Below are 19,439 nucleotides of genomic sequence, written 5' to 3'. Positions count from 1 at the left end.
TCCTGATCAAAAGTTTAAGACCACTTGAAAAATGGCAAACAATCCTATGTATCATGGCTGGATCTTAACCAGGTTCCAAGTAGAGCTTCAACATGCAACAAGAAGAAATGGGAGTGAGACAGAACATTTTTTGAGCATTCAATTTAATAAAAACAACGAATAAACTGAAACAGGCTGTTTTTCAGCTGACCTCATTGATGAGGTACGCTCTTCTGACTCTGAGGTAGAAGGGGAAATAGCCAAGAATGTATTTCCTGTAGAGAAATTCTCCAAACTTATTAAAGCGGTGCAAGGCGAGGGCTTGCCTGACCAGGGGGAGGCTCCAACCACCTCAAAAGGAGGGTCTAGGACCTTTCAGGTGGAGGAGTTACTCAGTGACATGATGTTAGCTGGGTGGAAACATCCTGAAAGAGCCCCGGTGATAAGTAAGCGCTTCAAAAAGCTTTTTCCTATCAATGCTGAACAGTCAGCAGAATGGATCTCACCTACTAAGGTTGATGTTGCGGTGGCGAAACTATCCAAGAAAACCTTAGCGCCCTCTGAGGACGGTTCAACATTGTCTGAACCTATGGATAATAGGATTGAAGTTTCTCTAAAGCCTCTAGTCAGGCTTGTGTGCGGGTGGCTTATTTTCAAGTAGCCAGATCTATGAGGAAGTGGTTGGATAGAGTCCAAAATCAGGTAGACTCTGGGGTTAGTAGAGAGAACATCCTGAAATCATTTAAGAAGATTAACCTAGCAGTAGATTATTTGTATGACTCCTTGTCAGCAGGTAAAACTTGCCGCTAGATCCATGGGCCTATCATCTGCGGGCCGTAGGGCTCTATGGCTTCGCCCTTGGTCGATAACTTGTCCAAATATAACCTGTGTAACTTAAAGTACACACCAGGTAAACTGTTTGGATCTGAATTTGATAAGCTCATGGAGGATTTATCAGATAAAATCTCGTCGTGGTCACCCCCCCTTCCCCCCCCCCCAAAGATCCCGTCAGTCCAGACTGCAGAGACGGGGAAGAGGAGCTGGATCCTCCGGAAGAGGAGCCTCCAAGTCTTCCAGAGGTTCTGCAAAGAGGAGTGACTTCTGACACGATGCGTCTCCCTGTAGGCGGCCGCCTCCAAAATTTTCTTTTAGCCTGGCAGAGTGTTATAGAGGATCAGTGGGTGCTGGATATAATAAAGAGAGGGTACGCCCTCTCCATCCAGTCCTCTCCTATGGAGAGATTTCTAATTTCCTTGGTCTCGAGACCTCCCAAACAGGCTATCATAGAGAATGCAATCTTGGAGTTGATATCAATGGCTGCCGTGGAACCAGTTCCCATTCTAGATGAAGGAAGGGGGGTTTTATTCCCCTGTCTTCCGTGTCCCCAAACCAGGAGGCAAATGGAGACTCGTAATAGATCTCCGCATTTGGTGAAAATAGATCTCCGCATTTGGTGAAAAGAAGGTTCCGCATGGAGACAATAAGGTCAGTAAAATCCATTATTATGGCAGACAATCTCATGGCATCATTAGACCTAAAGGATGCCTATTTTCACATCCCTATCCTAGAAGCCCACCGAAAATTTCTTCAGATAGCCGTGAAAATAAGCGGAAGGTTACACCACCTTCAGTTCAGGGTGCTTCCATTTGAGATCACATCGGCCCCCTTTGTATTTACAAAGGTGGTCTCAGCCATGGTCACGGTTTTAAGGGTCCAAGGGATCCGTATAATTCCATATCTAGACGACTGGCTGATCCTGGCAAGATCTGTGGACAACCTGGAGGTTCAGGTCAGCACCACGTTGACCTTACTTCAGGATCTGGGATGGCTTATCAATTGGGAAAAGTTCCACCTAATTCCATCCACGAGGATAACCTTTCTGGGATTCATCATAGATTCCCACAAGATGCGTTTGTACCTCTCGCCTGCAATTAAGGACAGGATATCCAAGGGATATCAGTTCCTCAGAGTTCTGAGGAGAGTAACCTTGAGAGTCCTCATGAAATTCTTGGGTCTACTGTCCTCCTCTGTAGAGGCAGTTCCATGGGCATTATGGCATCTGAACCCTCTTCAGGCGGAAGTTCTCCAGTCATGGGACAGAAGAGTGTCATCGTTGGAGAATCTTCACACTCTATCAGCCAGAGTGAGTCTCTCATTGGCTTGGTGGGCTACTCCCCCGGACGGTTGGTCTCTTCAGGAACCCAAGTGGATTCTATAAACAACCGATGGTTCGGGTTGGGGAGCCCATCTTCTAGGGAGAACAATATCTGTAACTTGGAGCAAGGAAGAGTTGTCCCTCTCCTCCAATATGAAGGAACTCAGAGCTATCTTCTATTTGCTTCATGGGATCTGGCGTTAGTCCTTTACCTCGTAGGGACATAAAGCATACAGGTACGCCCTGATGTCCTGGTACTTAAGGACACAGGGCGTACAGGTGATGCATTGTAAAGGGGATCAGACCCCCAAAAGTTGAAGTCCCAAAGTCGGACAAAAATATAAAAAGTGAAAAAAAAAGTTGAAAAAATAAAGTTTTCCCCCAAAAAAATTAATTTCAAGTAAGACATTTTAGGTATCGCGCGTCCGTATCGACCGGCTCTATAAACATATCACATGACCTAACCCCTCAGATGAACACCGTAAAAAAAAAGTGCTAAATAAACTTTTTTTGTCACCTTACATCATTAAAAGTACAACAGCAAGCGATCAAAAAGGCGTTTGCCCACCAAAATAGTACCAATCTAACCGTCACCTCATCCCGCAAAAAATGAGACCCTACCTAAGACAATCGCCCAAAAAATAAAAAACTATGGCTCAGAATATGGAGAAACTAAAACATCTTTTTTTTTTTTTTTTTTTAAAAAGCTGTTCTTGTGTAAAAAAAAGTATACATATTAGGTATCACCGTGTCTGTAAGAACCTGCTCTATAAAAATATCACATGATCTAACCCCTCAGGTGAACACTAAAAAATAAAATTTTTAAAAAAAGGTGTAAAAAAAAAAAAAAGCCATTTTTTCTCACCTTACAGCACAAAAAGTGTAATAGCAAGTGATCAAAAAGTCATACCACCAATATCATCTCATCCAGATAAAAAAAATTAACCCCTACACAAGACAGTCGCCCAAAAAAAAAAAAAAACTACGGCTTTCAGAATGTGGAGATCTAAAAAATTTTTTTTTGCAAAAATGCTTTGCTATGTAAAACTGAAACAAACAACCAAAAAAGGTTGTCATATTTGGTATTGTCGCATCCGTGACAACCTGCTCTATAAAAATACCACATGATCTAACCTGTCAGATGAATGTTGTAAATAATAAAAAACGGCACCAAAACAGCTATTTCTTGTTACCTTGCCTCACAAACAGTGTAATATAGAGCAACCAAAAATCATATGTACTCTAAACTAGTACCAACAAAACTGAAACCTTATCTGGTAGTTTCTAAAATGGGGCCACTTTTTTGGAGTTTCTACTCTAGGGGTGCATCAGGGGGGCTTCAAATGGGACATGGTGTCAAAAAACCAGTCCAGCAAAATCTGCCTTCCAAAAACCGTACGGCATTCCTTTCCTTCTGCGCCCTGCCGTGTGCCCGTACAGCGGTTTACAACCACATATGGGGTGTTTCTGTAAACTACAGAATCAGGGCCATAAATATTGAGTTTGGTTTGGATGTTAACCCTTGATTTATAACCGGAAAAAATGGATTAAAATGGAAAATCTGCCAAAAAAGTGAAATTTTATCTCTATTTTCCATTAACTCTTGTGGAACACCTAAAGGGTTAACAAGGTTAGTAAAAATCCGTTTTGAATACCTTGAGGGGTGTAGTTTGACATTTTTGGGTGGTTTCTATTATATAAGCCTCACAAAGTGACTTTAGACCTGAACTGGTCCTGAAAAAGTGGGTTTTGGAAAATTTCAGAAAAATTTCAAGATTTACTTCTAAACGTCTAAACCTTGTAACATCCACAAAAAATAAAATGTCATTTCCAAAATGATCCTAACAGGAAGTAGACATATGGGAAATGTAAAGTAATAACTATTTTTGGAGGTATTAATATGTATTATAGAAGTAGAGAAATTGAAACTTGGAAATTTGCTAATTTTTCAAAATTTTTGGTAAATTTGGTATTTTTTTAGAAATAAAAATGAATTTTTTTACTCCATTTTACCAGTGTCATGAAGTACAATATGTGACGAAAAAACAATCTCAGAACGGCCTGGATAAGTCAAAGCGTTTTAAAGTTATTCACACTAAGTAACACTGGTCAGATTAGCAAAAAATGGCCAAGGCCTTAAGGTGAAAATGAGCCTGGTCCTTAAGGGGTTAAACGGATTGCCAGCCGCTCGAACCTTTAGGATGTGGAACTTAGTTTCCTCACTCTTAAGACGGTCCTACTTTTGGCAGTTACCTCTGCAAAGAGAGTAGGAGAGATTCAAGCCTTCTCTTCTGCTGAGCCTTGACCTTCCTACCTCGGAAGTAGAGATGGCCTTGTGGTTCGCCCGGAGGTCGTTTCGCGGCGAACTTTGCTCATTCGCGGTTCACTGAACGGGCAAACATATAGCGATGTTCGCCTGCGTCATATTCTTTTACATTGTGCAGAACTTTGACCTATGACCCAACCATCAGGTGGTACAGGACGGCCAATGAAGACGTTTCAGCACATGGACACACCCCCTACCTTATAAATAGACCCGATCTGGCCGCCATTTTACATTCAGTCTTCTGTCAGTGTAGGGAGAGGTTGCTGTGCGGAGCAGGACAGGCTGTTAGGGGACCAAACACTGGGTAATAGGGCCACAAAAGTCCTTGTGAGGACCGGTAACGTTGTGCTATCGATAGGTGGGATACACAGAGGGGTGCGATATACTTATAATATACTTTATAATGAGTCAAAACCACATAGATCTACACTGCTCAAAAAAATAAAGGGAACACTTAAACAACACAATGTAACTCCAAGTCAATCACACTTCTGTGAAATCAAACTGTCCACTTAGGAAGCAACACTGAGTGACAATCAATTTCACATGCTGTTGTGCAAATGGGATAGACAACAGGTGGAAATTATAGGCAATTAGCAAGACACCCCCAATAAAGGAGTGGTTCTGCAGGTGGTGACCACAGACCACTTCTCAGTTCCTATGCTTCCTGGCTGATGTTTTGGTCCCTTTTGAATGCTGCCGGTGCTTTCACTCTAGTGGTAGCATGAGACGGAGTCTACAACCCCCACAAGTGGCTCAGGTAGTGCAGCTTATCCAGGATGGCACATCAATGCGAGCTGTGGCAAGAAGGTTTGCTGTGTCTGTCAGCGTAGTGTCCAGAGCATGGAGGCGCTACCAGGAGACAGGCCAGTACATCAGGAGACGTGGAGGAGGCCGTAGGAGGGCAACAACCCAGCAGCAGGACCGCTACCTCCGCCTTTGTGCAAGGAGGAACAGGAGGAGCACTGCCAGAGCCCTGCAAAATGACCTCCAGCAGGCCACAAATGTGCATGTGTCTGCTCAAACGGTCAGAAACAGACTCCATGAGGGTGATATGAGGGCCCGACGTCCACAGGTGGGGGTTGTGCTTACAGCCCAACACCGTGCAGGACGTTTGGCATTTGCCAGAGAACACCAAGATTGGCAAATTCGCCACTGGCGCCCTGTGCTCTTCACAGATGAAAGCAGGTTCACACTGAGCACATGTGACAGACGTGACAGAGTCTGGAGACGCCGTGGAGAACGTTCTGCTGCCTGCAACATCCTCCAGCATGACCGGTTTGGCATTGGGTCAGTAATGGTGTGGGGTGGCATTTCTTTGGAGGGCCGCACAGCCCTCCATGTGCTCGCCAGAGGTAGCCTGACTGCCATTAGGTACCGAGATGAGATCCTCAGACCCCTTGTGAGACCATATGCTGGTGCAGTCGGCCCTGGGTTCCTCCTAATGCAAGACAATGCTAGACCTCATGTGGCTGGAGTGTGTCAGCAGTTCCTGCAAGACGAAGGCATTGATGCTATGGACTGGCCCGCCCGTTCCCCAGACCTGAATCCAATTGAGCACATCTGGGACATCATGTCTCGCTCTATCCACCAACGTCACGTTGCACCACAGACTGTCCAGGAGTTGGCAGATGCTTTAGTCCAGGTCTGGGAGGAGATCCCTCAGGAGACCATCCGCCACCTCATCAGGAGCATGCACAGGCGTTGTAGGGAGGTCATACAGGCACGTGGAGGCCACACACACTACTGAGCCTCATTTTGACTTGTTTTAAGGACATTACATCAAAGTTGGATCAGCCTGTAGTGTGTTTTTCCACTTTAATTTTGAGTGTGACTCCAAATCCAGACCTCCATGGGTTAAAAATTTGATTTCCATTTTTTAATTTTTGTGTGATTTTGTTGTCAGCACATTCAACTATGTAAAGAACAAAGTATTTCAGAAGAATATTTAATTAATTCAGATCTAGGATGTGTTATTTTTGTGTTCCCTTTATTTTTTTGAGCAGTGTATATAGTGATCACCTGGAAGTCAGGGGCTAGGGGCTAGGGGCTTACTAGGGCCATTTTTATATAGGGTAAGGTTCCGGACGGGGTCGCTCTTATCAGGGCGGGTGGTCTGTGGTTAGGCTATCAGGGCCAGAATAGCCCCCCCTGTAGGGCAATATCAGGGGCAGTTCTTCAACACCACATCATCATCTAGCCCAGGGATGGATGGTTTTTCATGGATGTGCACTGGAGCCCCCCGGATTGTGGTTGGACATATGGCTTCTGATTTGGTGCCGCCGAGCGCTTGTTTTCGCCGACCACATCTACGCTTTTTACTGAACTTTAATAATTTCATTTATTTTCATCTTGAGGGATATCTTTTCCATTCACACGTCCGCAAAATGGGTCCGTATCCGTTCTGCAATTTAGCGGAACGTGTGCAGACCCATTCATTTTTAATGGGGCTGGAATGTGCTGTCCGCATCCACACTTCCGTTTCCGCAAAAAAATAGAACATGTCCTATTGTCCGCAATTGCAGACAAGATTAGGCATTTTCTATTATAGTGCCGGCGATGTGCGGTCCACAAATTGCGGAATGCACATTGCCAGTGTCCGTGTTTTGCGGATCCGCAAACACTTACGGACGTGTGAATGGACCCTCATAGGACCATTATTAAAGGTTACGTTTTATCTTCATGTACATTCTAATGGATTGCCTTCCATGTACAATGTTATAATATACTTTCTATGTTAGACGGTATATTATAGCGCATTTGTATTGTGCGGCGGTCGTGTGCGGTTCTGCTGCGATACTGCAGCTACACAGAGGGGCAAGCGTTACAAATCATTTCTACTGGTGTGATAGACCAGTCTCCCCCCCAAAAAACTGATTGAAGCGGGTGTTATATACCAATGTACTTTCTTTATAGTGCATCTGGGTGCTGTATAGTGCATTTGCGCATGTGCGTACGCGAAAATTATATTGCCGATATTTCGCATTGAAAAAAATAATGAATGGAGTTCGCCAATTGGAACAATCCATCTGGTGTCGCTGTCCGTGTGGTGGGACTATTTGTGCACTTCTAGTAATTATTTATTGGCTGCAAATATGAGCTGAAGGTTTTCCGGTTCGCCTGCCATTGAAATGAATGGGACCCGCCGCGAACTTGCGGTTCGTGAACATTTGATTGTGTTCGCACACTGTCCCGGCAGATGTTCGTCCATCACTACTGGGAAGGTCCTTTTAGGGTTTCTTTTTCCCCAGGTCCTATCTTCACCAGAGATGGAAGAGGATAGCCGCCCGAGGGAGAAGACATCCACAGAACGGCCTCCTTCCAGAAGGATGAAGGTCTCCTGATCACCCTACGAGGTAGGAAGCTTCTAAACCAACTATATCCGGATGGATCACGGAATGTATCAAGCGGTGTTACTTAGAAGAGGGACCAGCTCCCCCGTCTTCTACTGATGCCACCATGATGTCACCTCCTGGGCTGAAGGACCATCTGTGGTTGGAGCACATCTGCCAGGGGGCTTCTTGGAGCTACCACTTACATTCCTTCAGCACTATGGGCTGGATTCTTTCCCATCTAGAGAAACGATTTTCGCTCGATGTATTATAAATGCAGGTAACCCCTCCAACGGCGGCACTGCTCGCTAAATCCCCGTATTGTGCTGCTGAGGGACGCCAGCGAAGACTAAGTAGTTAATTTGTTTTCCCTTAGTCTCCTCGGCAGCACAAGCTTGTCTCCCTCTAGCTTATCATTACTTCCAGGGCCGGCCCCAGGTTCATGTGGGCCCTTGGGCGATAAATCCCAGTGGGCCCCCTTCAGGCATTTTTTTACATTTACATGTCCCCCTGTGGCTCCCACACGGTATAATGACCTCCAGTGGCCCCTATACAGTATAATGACCACTAGTGGCCCTTCACAGAGTATAATGACCCCCCCAATGCCCCCCCTTCACACAGTATAATGACCCCACAGCGGCCCTCCATTCAGAATAATGACCCCCAGTAGCCCCCACACTGGGGGAATACTGTATGGAGGGGGCACTGGGGGTCATTATATTGAATGGGGGCTCTGGGGGTCATTATACTATGTAAAGGGCCCTCAGAGTATAATGACCCCACAGCGGCCCTCCATTCAGAATAATGACCCCCAGTCGCCCCCACACTGGGGGAATACTGTATGGAGGGGGCACTGGGGGTCATTATACTGTATGGTGGTCACTGGGGGTCATTATATTGTGTAAGGGGCCCTCACAGTGTAATGACCCCCCAGTGGCCCCCTCACATACCTATCATTGCTGGAGCGCAGGCGGTCCTGTCATTCACTTACCGCAGCTCCCTGCACGGCCCCTTCTCTCCTCCACGTCATGACGTCACCGCGGGGCCGGGGAGAGAAGGGGCCGTGCAGGGATGGAGCTAGAACTGATCCTTTTAGTACATCCCCCCCCAGTGGGTTCACATCACGGTTTTCCTAGCGGTTTGATGTATTCACATGCTCAGCGCTCCACGGTTTTGTATCCTGCAGAGTCCACTTAAAAAATGCAGACGTTAACGTAAATGTTTTTTCTACGATGGAACTGTACGGTGACCGGAGGCCGCGGTGCGGCATCAGTCTGAGGCATCTGGTAACGCAGACATTAAATGGACGGTACAAATAGGATGAGGAGCCAGTGTCAGAATAAGCCCCAGTACACAGCGGAGGGGAGGCCGCCATGTACTGACAGAGCGCTGCCTGGTCCTGGTGGTCCGTGGTGAGGACTGGGCTCCCCAAGGATCCTTATCTACTGGGAAATACAGGGCCCAGTATAATACACTAGGATCTATATACTATAACGAGATTAGCCCTACCCCCGAATGATAATACAATAACACCGCCGTGCCGCGACCGGATAACACCGCCGTACCGCGACCGGATAACACCGCCGTACCGCGACCGGATAACACCGCCGTACCGCGACCGGATAACACCGCCGTACCGCGACCGGATAACACCGCCGTACCGCGACCGGATAACACCGCCGTGCCGCGACCGGATAACACCGCCGTGCCGCGACCGGATAACACCGCCGTGCCGCGACCGGATAACACCGCCGTGCCGCGACCGGATAACACCGCCGTGCCGCGACCGGATAACACCGCCGTACCGCGACCGGATAACACCGCCGTACCGCGACCGGATAACACCGCCGTACCGCGACCGGATAACACCGCCGTACCGCGACCGGATAACACCGCCGTACCGCGACCGGATAACACCGCCGTACCGCGACCGGATAACACCGCCGTACCGCGACCGGATAACACCGCCGTACCGCGACCGGATAACACCGCCGTACCGCGACCGGATAACACCGCCGTACCGCGACCGGATAACACCGCCGTACCGTGACCGGATAACACCGCCGTACCGCGACCGGATAACACCGCCGTACCGCGACCGGATAACACCGCCGTACCGGGGTATAAGAGGGCACAGTACAGGGAATGACTAGGGGCACTGCACAGGGTGTGGTAAGAGGGCACAATGCAGAGTATTGGGGGGCACAGTCACATGACCCTGTGACGTTAGAAGGTCCTTATGGTGAATGCGGTTCAGATGCCACCATAATGAGAGGCAGAGGAGTGAGACAGGGGCCCGGGGCCCTGGATAAACAGGAGAAGTGGACACAGCAAGTAGGTGGAAGGGGCTTTCACACAACGAGTAGTGGCAGGAGGTCTGTGCAGGGCAGCAACAGGAGATCGGAGGGTGGAACAGGAGCTCTGGATCCATGAGGGAGGAAAGGAGACGGCGGGGGCTCCATGAGGAGGAGATAGGACAGGATATGGGGGGGGGGGCAGGTGTCATGGAGGCAAACTGCTTAATGAGGCAGTAAGACAACTACATAGCATGAAGCAGCATCCAGCAGCAGCTCAAAGAGTCTTCCCCCTCCTGTCCCACAGAGGAGAGACAGTCACAGTGCAGACCCACAGAGGAGAGACAGTCACAGTGCAGACCCACAGAGGAGAGACAGTCACAGTGCAGACCCACAGAGGAGAGACAGTCACAGTGCAGACCCACAGAGGAGAGACAGTCACAGTGCAGACCCACAGAGGAGAGACAGTCACAGTGCAGACCCACAGAGGAGAGACAGTCACAGTGCAGACCCACAGAGGAGAGACAGTCACAGTGCAGACCCACAGAGGAGAGACAGTCACAGTGCAGACCCACAGAGGAGAGACAGTCACAGTGCAGACCCACAGAGGAGAGACAGTCACAGTGCAGACCCACAGAGGAGAGACAGTCACAGTGCAGACTCACGAGAGACAGTCACAGTGCAGACTCACGAGAGACAGTCACAGTGCAGACTCACGAGAGACAGTCACAGTGCAGACTCACGAGAGACAGTCACAGTGCAGACTCACAGAGGAGAGACAGTCACAGTGCAGACTCACGAGAGACAGTCACAGTGCAGACTCACGAGAGACAGTCACAGTGCAGACTCACGAGAGACAGTCACAGTGCAGACTCACGAGAGACAGTCACAGTGCAGACTCACGAGAGACAGTCACAGTGCAGACTCACGAGAGACAGTCACAGTGCAGACTCACGAGAGACAGTCACAGTGCAGACTCACGAGAGACAGTCACAGTGCAGACTCACGAGAGACAGTCACAGTGCAGACTCACGAGAGACAGTCACAGTGCAGACTCAGGAGAGACAGTCACAGTGCAGACTCAGGAGAGACAGTCACAGTGCAGACTCACAGAGGAGAGACAGTCACAGTGCAGACTCACAGAGGAGAGACAGTCACAGTGCAGACTCACAGAGAAGAGACAGTCACAGTGCAGACTCACAGAGAAGAGACAGTCACAGTGCAGACTCACTGACAACCTGTGTTCACACTTCTGCTCCAGCCCTGCGGTCTCTCTCCTCAGGCAGCAGGTCCTGTGTAGAGGGGTGTGTCCTGTGTAGAAGGGGTGTGTCCTGTGTAGAGGGGCGTGTCCTGTGTAGAAGGGGGCGTGTCCTGTGTAGAAGGGGGCGTGTCAGTCTCTGCAGCAGCAGGCCTCAGAGGGCCTACCAGAGGGGTATTTCGCAAATGAAATGACAGCAATGAGAGCTTCCATCTGTTTGATGGAAGTGCTCATAGCAGCTCAGTGGGCACCCCCCAGGAGCATTGGGCCCCGACCTTTGCCTGGGTTTGCCAGGTTATGACACTGGCCCTGATTACTTTATAAATACTCAATGTCCTTGTGTGGGTTAGACCCTATATAGGCACTTGGGGAGGTGCTTGCTTAATTGTTTAATTTTCATTAGAGTATTCCCAGTCCTATTCGGTTCACAGGGGCGGAGACCCCCCCCATATTGTGCTGCTGGGGAGACTAAAGGAAAACAAACTATAGTTACATTTAGTATCTCACGCAGAGGAGCCTGGGTGAGAACAGGAAAGGCCGGGAGAAGAGGTCTTCTCCACTGTCTGCAGCAGCCAGGCCGGTAATGAAGGTAATTAGCAGCTGAGGTAAATGTGGGCTCCCAGTCTGGGGAAGGAGCCGGGACCCTCTCACCCTGTGTGGGGTGAGCACTGCCGTGTTCTGGGCAGCTGGGTGGTAGACCCAGATCCTGATCGAGGGAAAATACTGTATAGTCAGTGGCCGGACGGCCGAGGATTTAGGTCTATGCTTTATGTTTTGGTTGCTGTAAAAAGTGATAAATAAAGCTGCCCGTGGCCGCATGCACCCACATCTGCAGGGTTGGAGCGGCTCCTTGAGGTGTGCCAACCGTCTAAGCGGAGAAGACGGAGATCCTGGAGAACTAAGTGACCCCGAGATGTCACAATACACACACATATCTACCCAGTGATATTATATATACACACATACACATATCTACCCAGTGATATTATATATATATATACACACATATCTACCCAGTGATATTATATATACACACACACATATCTACCCAGTGATATTATATATACACACACACATATCTACCCAGTGATATTATATATACACACACACATATCTACCCAGTGATATTATATATACACACACAGACATATCTACCCAGTGATAGATATTTATATATATATATATATATATATATATATATATATATACATACACACAGTACAGACCAAAAGTTTGTACACACCTTCTCATTCAAAGAGTTTTCTTTATTTTCATGACTATGAAGACATCAAAACTATGAATTAACACATGTGGAATTATATACATAACAAACAAGTGTGAAACAACTGAAAATATGTCATATTCTAGGTTCTTCAAAGTAGCCACCTTTTGCTTGGATTACTGCTTTGCACACTCTTGGCATTCTCTTGATGAGCTTCAAGAGGTAGTCCCCTGAAATGGTCTTCACTTCACAGGTGTGCCCTGTCAGGTTTAATAAGTGGGATTTCTTGCCTTATAAATGGGGTTGGGACCATCAGTGGCGTTGAGGAGAAGTCAGGTGGATACACAACTGATAGTCCTACTGAATAGACTGTTAGAATTTGTATTATGGCAAGAAAAAAGCAGCTAAGTAAATAAAAACGAGTGGCCATCATTACTTTAAGAAATGAAGGTCAGTCAGTCAGCCGAAAAATTGGGAAAACTTTGAAAGTAAGGGCTATTTGACCATGAAGGAGAGTGATGGGGTGCTGCGCCAGATGACCCGGCCTCCACAGTCACCGGACCTGAACCCAATCGAGATGGTTTGGGGTGAGCTGGACCGCAGAGTGAAGGCAAAAGGGCCAACAAGTGCTAAGCATCTCTGGGAACTCCTTCAAGACTGTTGGAAGACCATTTCAGGGGACGACCTCTTGGAGCTCATCAAGAGAATACCAAGAGTGTGCAAAGCAGTAATCAAAGCAAAAGGTGGCTACTTTGAAGAACCTAGAATATGACATATTTTCAGTTGTTTCACACTTGTTTGTTATGTATATAATTCCACATGTGTTAATTCATAGTTTTGATGCCTTCATAGTCATGAAAATAAAGAAAACTCTGTGACTGAGAAGGTGTGTCCAAACTTTTGGCCTGCACTGTAAAAAAAAAAAAATATATATATATATATATATATATATATATATATACACACACACACACACACACACACATCTACCCAGTAATATTATAAATAAATATATATATATATATATACACACACACACACACACACATACACACACTATATACAGTCGTGGCCAAAAGTTTTGAGAATTAGATAAATATTGGAAATTGGAAAAGTTGCTGCTTAGGTTTTTATAACAGCAATTTGCATCTACTCCAGAATGTTATGAAGAGTGATCAGATGAATTGCATAGTCCTTCTTTGCCATGAAAATTAACTTAATCCCAAAAATCCTTTCCACTGCATTTCATTGCTGTCATTAAAGGACCTGCTGAGATCATTTCAGTAATCGTCTTGTTAACTCAGGTGAGAATGTTGACGAGCACAAGGCTGGAGATCATTATGTCAGGCTGATTGGGGTAAAATGGCAGACTTGACCTGTTAAAAGGAGGGCGATGCTTGAAATCATTGTTCTTCCATTGTTAACCATGGTGACCTGCAAAGAAACGCGTGCAGCCATCATTGCGTTGCATAAAAATGGCTTCACAGGCAAGGATATTGTGGCTACTAAGATTGCACCTCAATCAACAATTTATAGGATCATCAAGAACTTCAAGGAAAGAGGTTCAATTCTTGTTAAGAAGGCTTCAGGGTGTCCAAGAAAGTCCAGCAAGCGCCAGGATCGTCTCCTAAAGAGGATTCAGCTGCGGGATCGGAGTGCCACCAGTGCAGAGCTTGCTCAGGAATGGCAGCAGGCAGGTGTGAGCGCATCTGCACGCACAGTGAAGCCAAGACTTTTGGAAGATGGCCTGGTGTCCAGAAGGGCAGCAAAGAAGCCACTTCTCTCCAAAAAAAACATCAGGGACAGATTGATCTTCTGCAGAAAGTCTGGTGAATGGACTGCTGAGGACTGGGGCAAAGTCATATTCTCAGATGAAGCCTCTTACCGATTGTTTGGGGCATCTGGAAAAAGGCTTGTCCGGAGAAGAAAAGGTGAGCGCTACCATCAGTCCTGTGTCATGCCAACAGTAAAGCATCCTGAGGCCATTCATGTGTGGGGTTGCTTCTCATCCAAGGGAGTGGGCTCACTCACAATTTTGCCCCAAAACACAGCCATGAATAAAGAATGGCACCAAAACACCCTCCAACAGCAACTTCTTCCAACAATCCAACAACAGTTTGGTGAAGAACAATGCATTTTCCAGCACGATGGAGCACCGTGCCATAAGGCAAAAGTGATAACTAAGTGGCTCGGGGACCAAAACGTTAACAATTTGGGTCCATGGCCTGGAAACTCCCCAGATCTTAATCCCATTGAGAACTTGTGGTCAATCCTCAAGAGGCGGGTGGACAAACAAAAACCCACTAATTCTGACAAACTCCAAGAAGTGATGATGAAAGAATGGGTTGCTATCAGTCAGGAATTGGCCCAGAAGGTGATTGAGAGCATGCCCAGTCGGATTGCAGAGGTCCTGAAAAAGAAGGGCCAACACTGCAAATACTGACTCTTTGCATCAATGTCATGTAATTGTCGATAAAAGCCTTTGAAACGTATGAAGTGCGTGTAATTATATTTCACTACATCACAGAAACAACTGAAACAAAGATCTAAAAGCAGTTTAGCAGCAAACTCTGTGAAAACTAATATTTGTGTCATTCTCAAAACTTTTGGCCACGACTGTACACACACACAGATATACATACATGTGAACATACACACATATATTATACACAGTGATATTAAAATCATACACATATATATTATACATACAGGTAAATACATATATACACACAGACAACCGCATACAGATATTACACACACACCTATATGACGCACACACCCTTCTGCCAGAGGCCGGGGCGCAGGCCTCATCACTGAGCCGGTTCCAGGCTCCGATGTCACTGACACATCATGTGCTCTGGAGATACAGAGATAAGTTGGGAGGTTGGAGGGCAGAGTCGTCTTACCTGGTGCGGGGAGAGTCTGTGAGACATTCCTCAAAGTCCAGAATGACCGTCATCTCTAATCAAGGAGTAATAACAGCCCAGAGAGAGAGAACAGCCGGGCCCAGCGAGACTGAAGGAGGAGGAAGAAGAGACACCTACTTCCCCAGGAAGGAAGAGAAGAGGAAGTCTGACAGAAGAAAAAACTAATAAATGTGTAGGAGCCACTGAGACGAAGAGGCAGCTCTTCTGGCGAGACCTACACATGTAGTGTTGAGATCTGTCATCATGTATGTAATAATTGTATTATATCTAGATTGTGTATATTACATGTGGATGGTGTATTATAGGTGTATACTGTGTATATTACATGTGGATGGTGTATTATAGGTGTATACTGTGTATATTACATGTGGATGGTGTATTATAGGTGTATACTGTGTATATTACATGTGGATGGTGTATTATAGGTATATAACTGTATATTACATGTGGATGGTGTATTATAGGTGTATACTGTGTATATTACATGTGGATGGTGTATTATAGGTGTATAACTGTGTACATTACATGTGGATGGTGTATTATAGGTGTATAACTGTATATTACATGTGGATGGTGTATTATAGGTGTATACTGTGTATATTACATGTGGCTGGTATGTTATAGGTATATTACATGTGGATGGTGTATTATAGGTGTATACTGTGTATATTACATGTGGATGGTGTATTATAGGTGTATAACTGTGTACATTACATGTGGATGGTGTATTATAGGTGTATACTGTATATATTACATGTGGATGGTGTATTATAGGTGTATATTACATGTGGATGGTGTATTATAGGTGTATACTGTGTAGATTACATGTGGATGGTGTATTATAGGTGTATATTACATGTGGATGGTGTATTATAGGTGTATACTGTGTATATTACATGTGGATGGTGTATTATAGGTGTATAACTGTGTATATTACATGTGGATGGCGTATTATAGGTGTATACTGTGTATATTACATGTGGATGGTGTATTATAGGTGTATAACTGTGTATATTACATGTGGATGGTGTATTATAGGTGTATACTGTGTATATTACATGTGGCTGGTATGTTATAGGTATATTACATGTGGATGGTGTATTATAGGTGTATACTGTGTATATTACATGTGGATGGTGTATTATAGGTGTATACTGTGTATATTCCATGTGGATGGTGTATTATAGGTGTATACTGTGTATATTACATGTGGATGGTGTATTATAGGTGTATACTGTGTATATTACATGTGGATGGTGTATTATAGGTGTATACTGTGTATATTACATGTGGATGGTGTATTATAGGTGTATACTGTGTATATTACATGTGGATGGTGTATTATAGGTGTATAACTGTATATTACATGTGGATGGTGTATTATAGGTGTATAACTGTGTATATTACATGTGGATGGTGTATTATAGATATATAACTGTATATATTACATGTGGATGGTGTATTATAGGTGTATACTGTGTATATTACATGTGGATGGTGTATTATAGGTGTATACTGTGTATATTACATGTGGATGGTGTATTATAGGTGTATACTGTGTATATTACATGTGGATGGTGTATTATAGGTGTATACTGTGTATATTACATGTGGATGGTGTATTATAGGTGTATAACTGTGTACATTACATGTGGATGGTGTATTATAGGTGTATAACTGTATATTACATGTGGATGGTGTATTATAGGTGTATAACTGTGTATATTACATGTGGATGGTGTATTATAGGTGTATACTGTGTATATTACATGTGGCTGGTATGTTATAGGTATATTACATGTGGATGGTGTATTATAGGTGTATACTGTGTATATTCCATGTGGATGGTGTATTATAGGTGTATACTGTGTATATTCCATGTGGATGGTGTATTATAGGTGTATACTGTGTATATTACATGTGGATGGTGTATTATAGGTGTATACTGTGTATATTACATGTGGATGGTGTATTATAGGTGTATACTGTGTATATTACATGTGGATGGTGTATTATAGGTGTATAACTGTATATTACATGTGGATGGTGTATTATAGGTGTATAACTGTGTATATTACATGTGGATGGTGTATTATAGATATATAACTGTATATATTACATGTGGATGGTGTATTATAGGTGTATACTGTGTATATTACATGTGGATGGTGTATTATAGGTGTATACTGTGTATATTACATGTGGATGGTGTATTATAGGTGTATAACTGTATATTACATGTGGATGGTGTATTATAGGTGTATAACTGTGTATATTACATGTGGATGGTGTATTATAGATATATAACTGTGTATATTACATGTGGATGGTGTTTTATAGGTGTATACTGTGTATATTACATGTGGATGGTGTATTATAGGTGTATACTGTGTATATTACATGTGGCTGGTATGTTATAGGTATATTACATGTGGATGGTGTATTATAGGTGTATACTGTGTATATTACATGTGGATGGTGTATTATAGGTGTATACTGTGTATATTCCATGTGGATGGTGTATTATAGGTGTATATTCCATGTGGATGGTGTATTATAGGTGTATATTACATGTGGATGGTGTATTATAGGTGTATACTGTGTATATTACATGTGGATGGTGTATTAGAGGTGTATACTGTGTATATTACATGTGGATGGTGTATTAGAGGTGTATACTGTGTATATTACATGTGGATGGTGTATTAGAGGTGTATACTGTGTATATTACATGTGGATGGTGTATTAGAGGTATATAACTGTATATTACATGTGGATGGTGTATTATAGGTGTATACTGTGTATATTACATGTGGATGGTGTATTATAGGTATATACTGTGTATATTACATGTGGATGGTGTATTATAGGTGTATACTGTGTATATTACATGTGAATGGTGTATTATAGGTGTATACTGTGTATATTACATGTGGATGGTGTATTATAGGTGTATATAACATGTGGATGGTGTATTATAGGTGTATACTGTGTATATAACATGTGGATGGTGTATTATAGGTGTATACTGTGTATATTACATGTGAATGGTGTATTATAGGTGTATACTGTGTATATTACATGTGGATGGTGTATTATAGGTGTATATAACATGTGGATGGTGTATTATAGATGTATACTGTGTATATTACATGTGAATGGTGTATTATAGGTGTATACTGTGTATATTACATGTGGATGGCGTATTATAGATGTAATATACACAGTTATATACCTCTAATACACCATCCACATGTAATATACACAGTATACACCTATAATACACATCCACATGTAATATACACAGTTATATACCTATAATACACCATCCACATGTAATATACACAGTATACACCTATAATACACCATCCACATGTAATATACACAGTATACACCTATAATACACCATCCACATGTAATATACACAGTTATATACCTATAATACACCATTCACATGTAATATACACAGTTATATACCTATAATACACCATTCACATGTAATATACAGTTATATACCTATAATACACCATTCACATGTAATATACACAGTTATATACCTATAATACACCATTCACATGTAATATACACAGTTATATACCTATAATACACCATTCACATGTAATATACACAGTTATATACCTATAATACACCATTCACATGTAATATACACAGTTATATACCTATAATACACCATTCACATGTAATATACACAGTTATATACCTATAATACACCATTCACATGTAATATACACAGTTATATATCTATAATACACCATTCACATGTAATATACACAGTTATATACCTATAATACTCCATCCACATGTAATATACACAGTATACACCATCCACATGTAATATACACAGTATACACCTATAATACACCATCCACATGTAATATACACACAGTATACACCTATAATACACCATCCACATGGAATATACACA

The 19,439-nt window shown here is 44.0% G+C and overlaps 1 protein-coding gene across 1 annotated transcript in view; it reads right to left on the bottom strand.

The window, feature by feature from the left end:
* The window catches only part of ACAP1 (ArfGAP with coiled-coil, ankyrin repeat and PH domains 1), a 106,935-nt gene extending 91,330 nt beyond the window's left edge, over positions 1 to 15,605 (bottom strand). Inside the window, exon 1 of the mRNA XM_040415434.1 lies at positions 15,473 to 15,605. Coding sequence (XP_040271368.1) covers positions 15,473 to 15,525 — 53 coding nt within the window. The 5' untranslated portion in view covers positions 15,526 to 15,605. The remainder of the gene's footprint in view (positions 1 to 15,472) is intronic.
* Between the last annotated feature and the right edge of the window lie 3,834 nt (positions 15,606 to 19,439).

The sequence above is a fragment of the Bufo bufo genome, chromosome 1 (genome assembly GCF_905171765.1).
Source record: "Bufo bufo chromosome 1, aBufBuf1.1, whole genome shotgun sequence".
NCBI lineage: Eukaryota > Metazoa > Chordata > Amphibia > Anura > Bufonidae > Bufo > Bufo bufo.
Note: the sequence above shows the minus strand (reverse complement) of the source record. Positions and strands in the feature narration are given on the sequence as shown.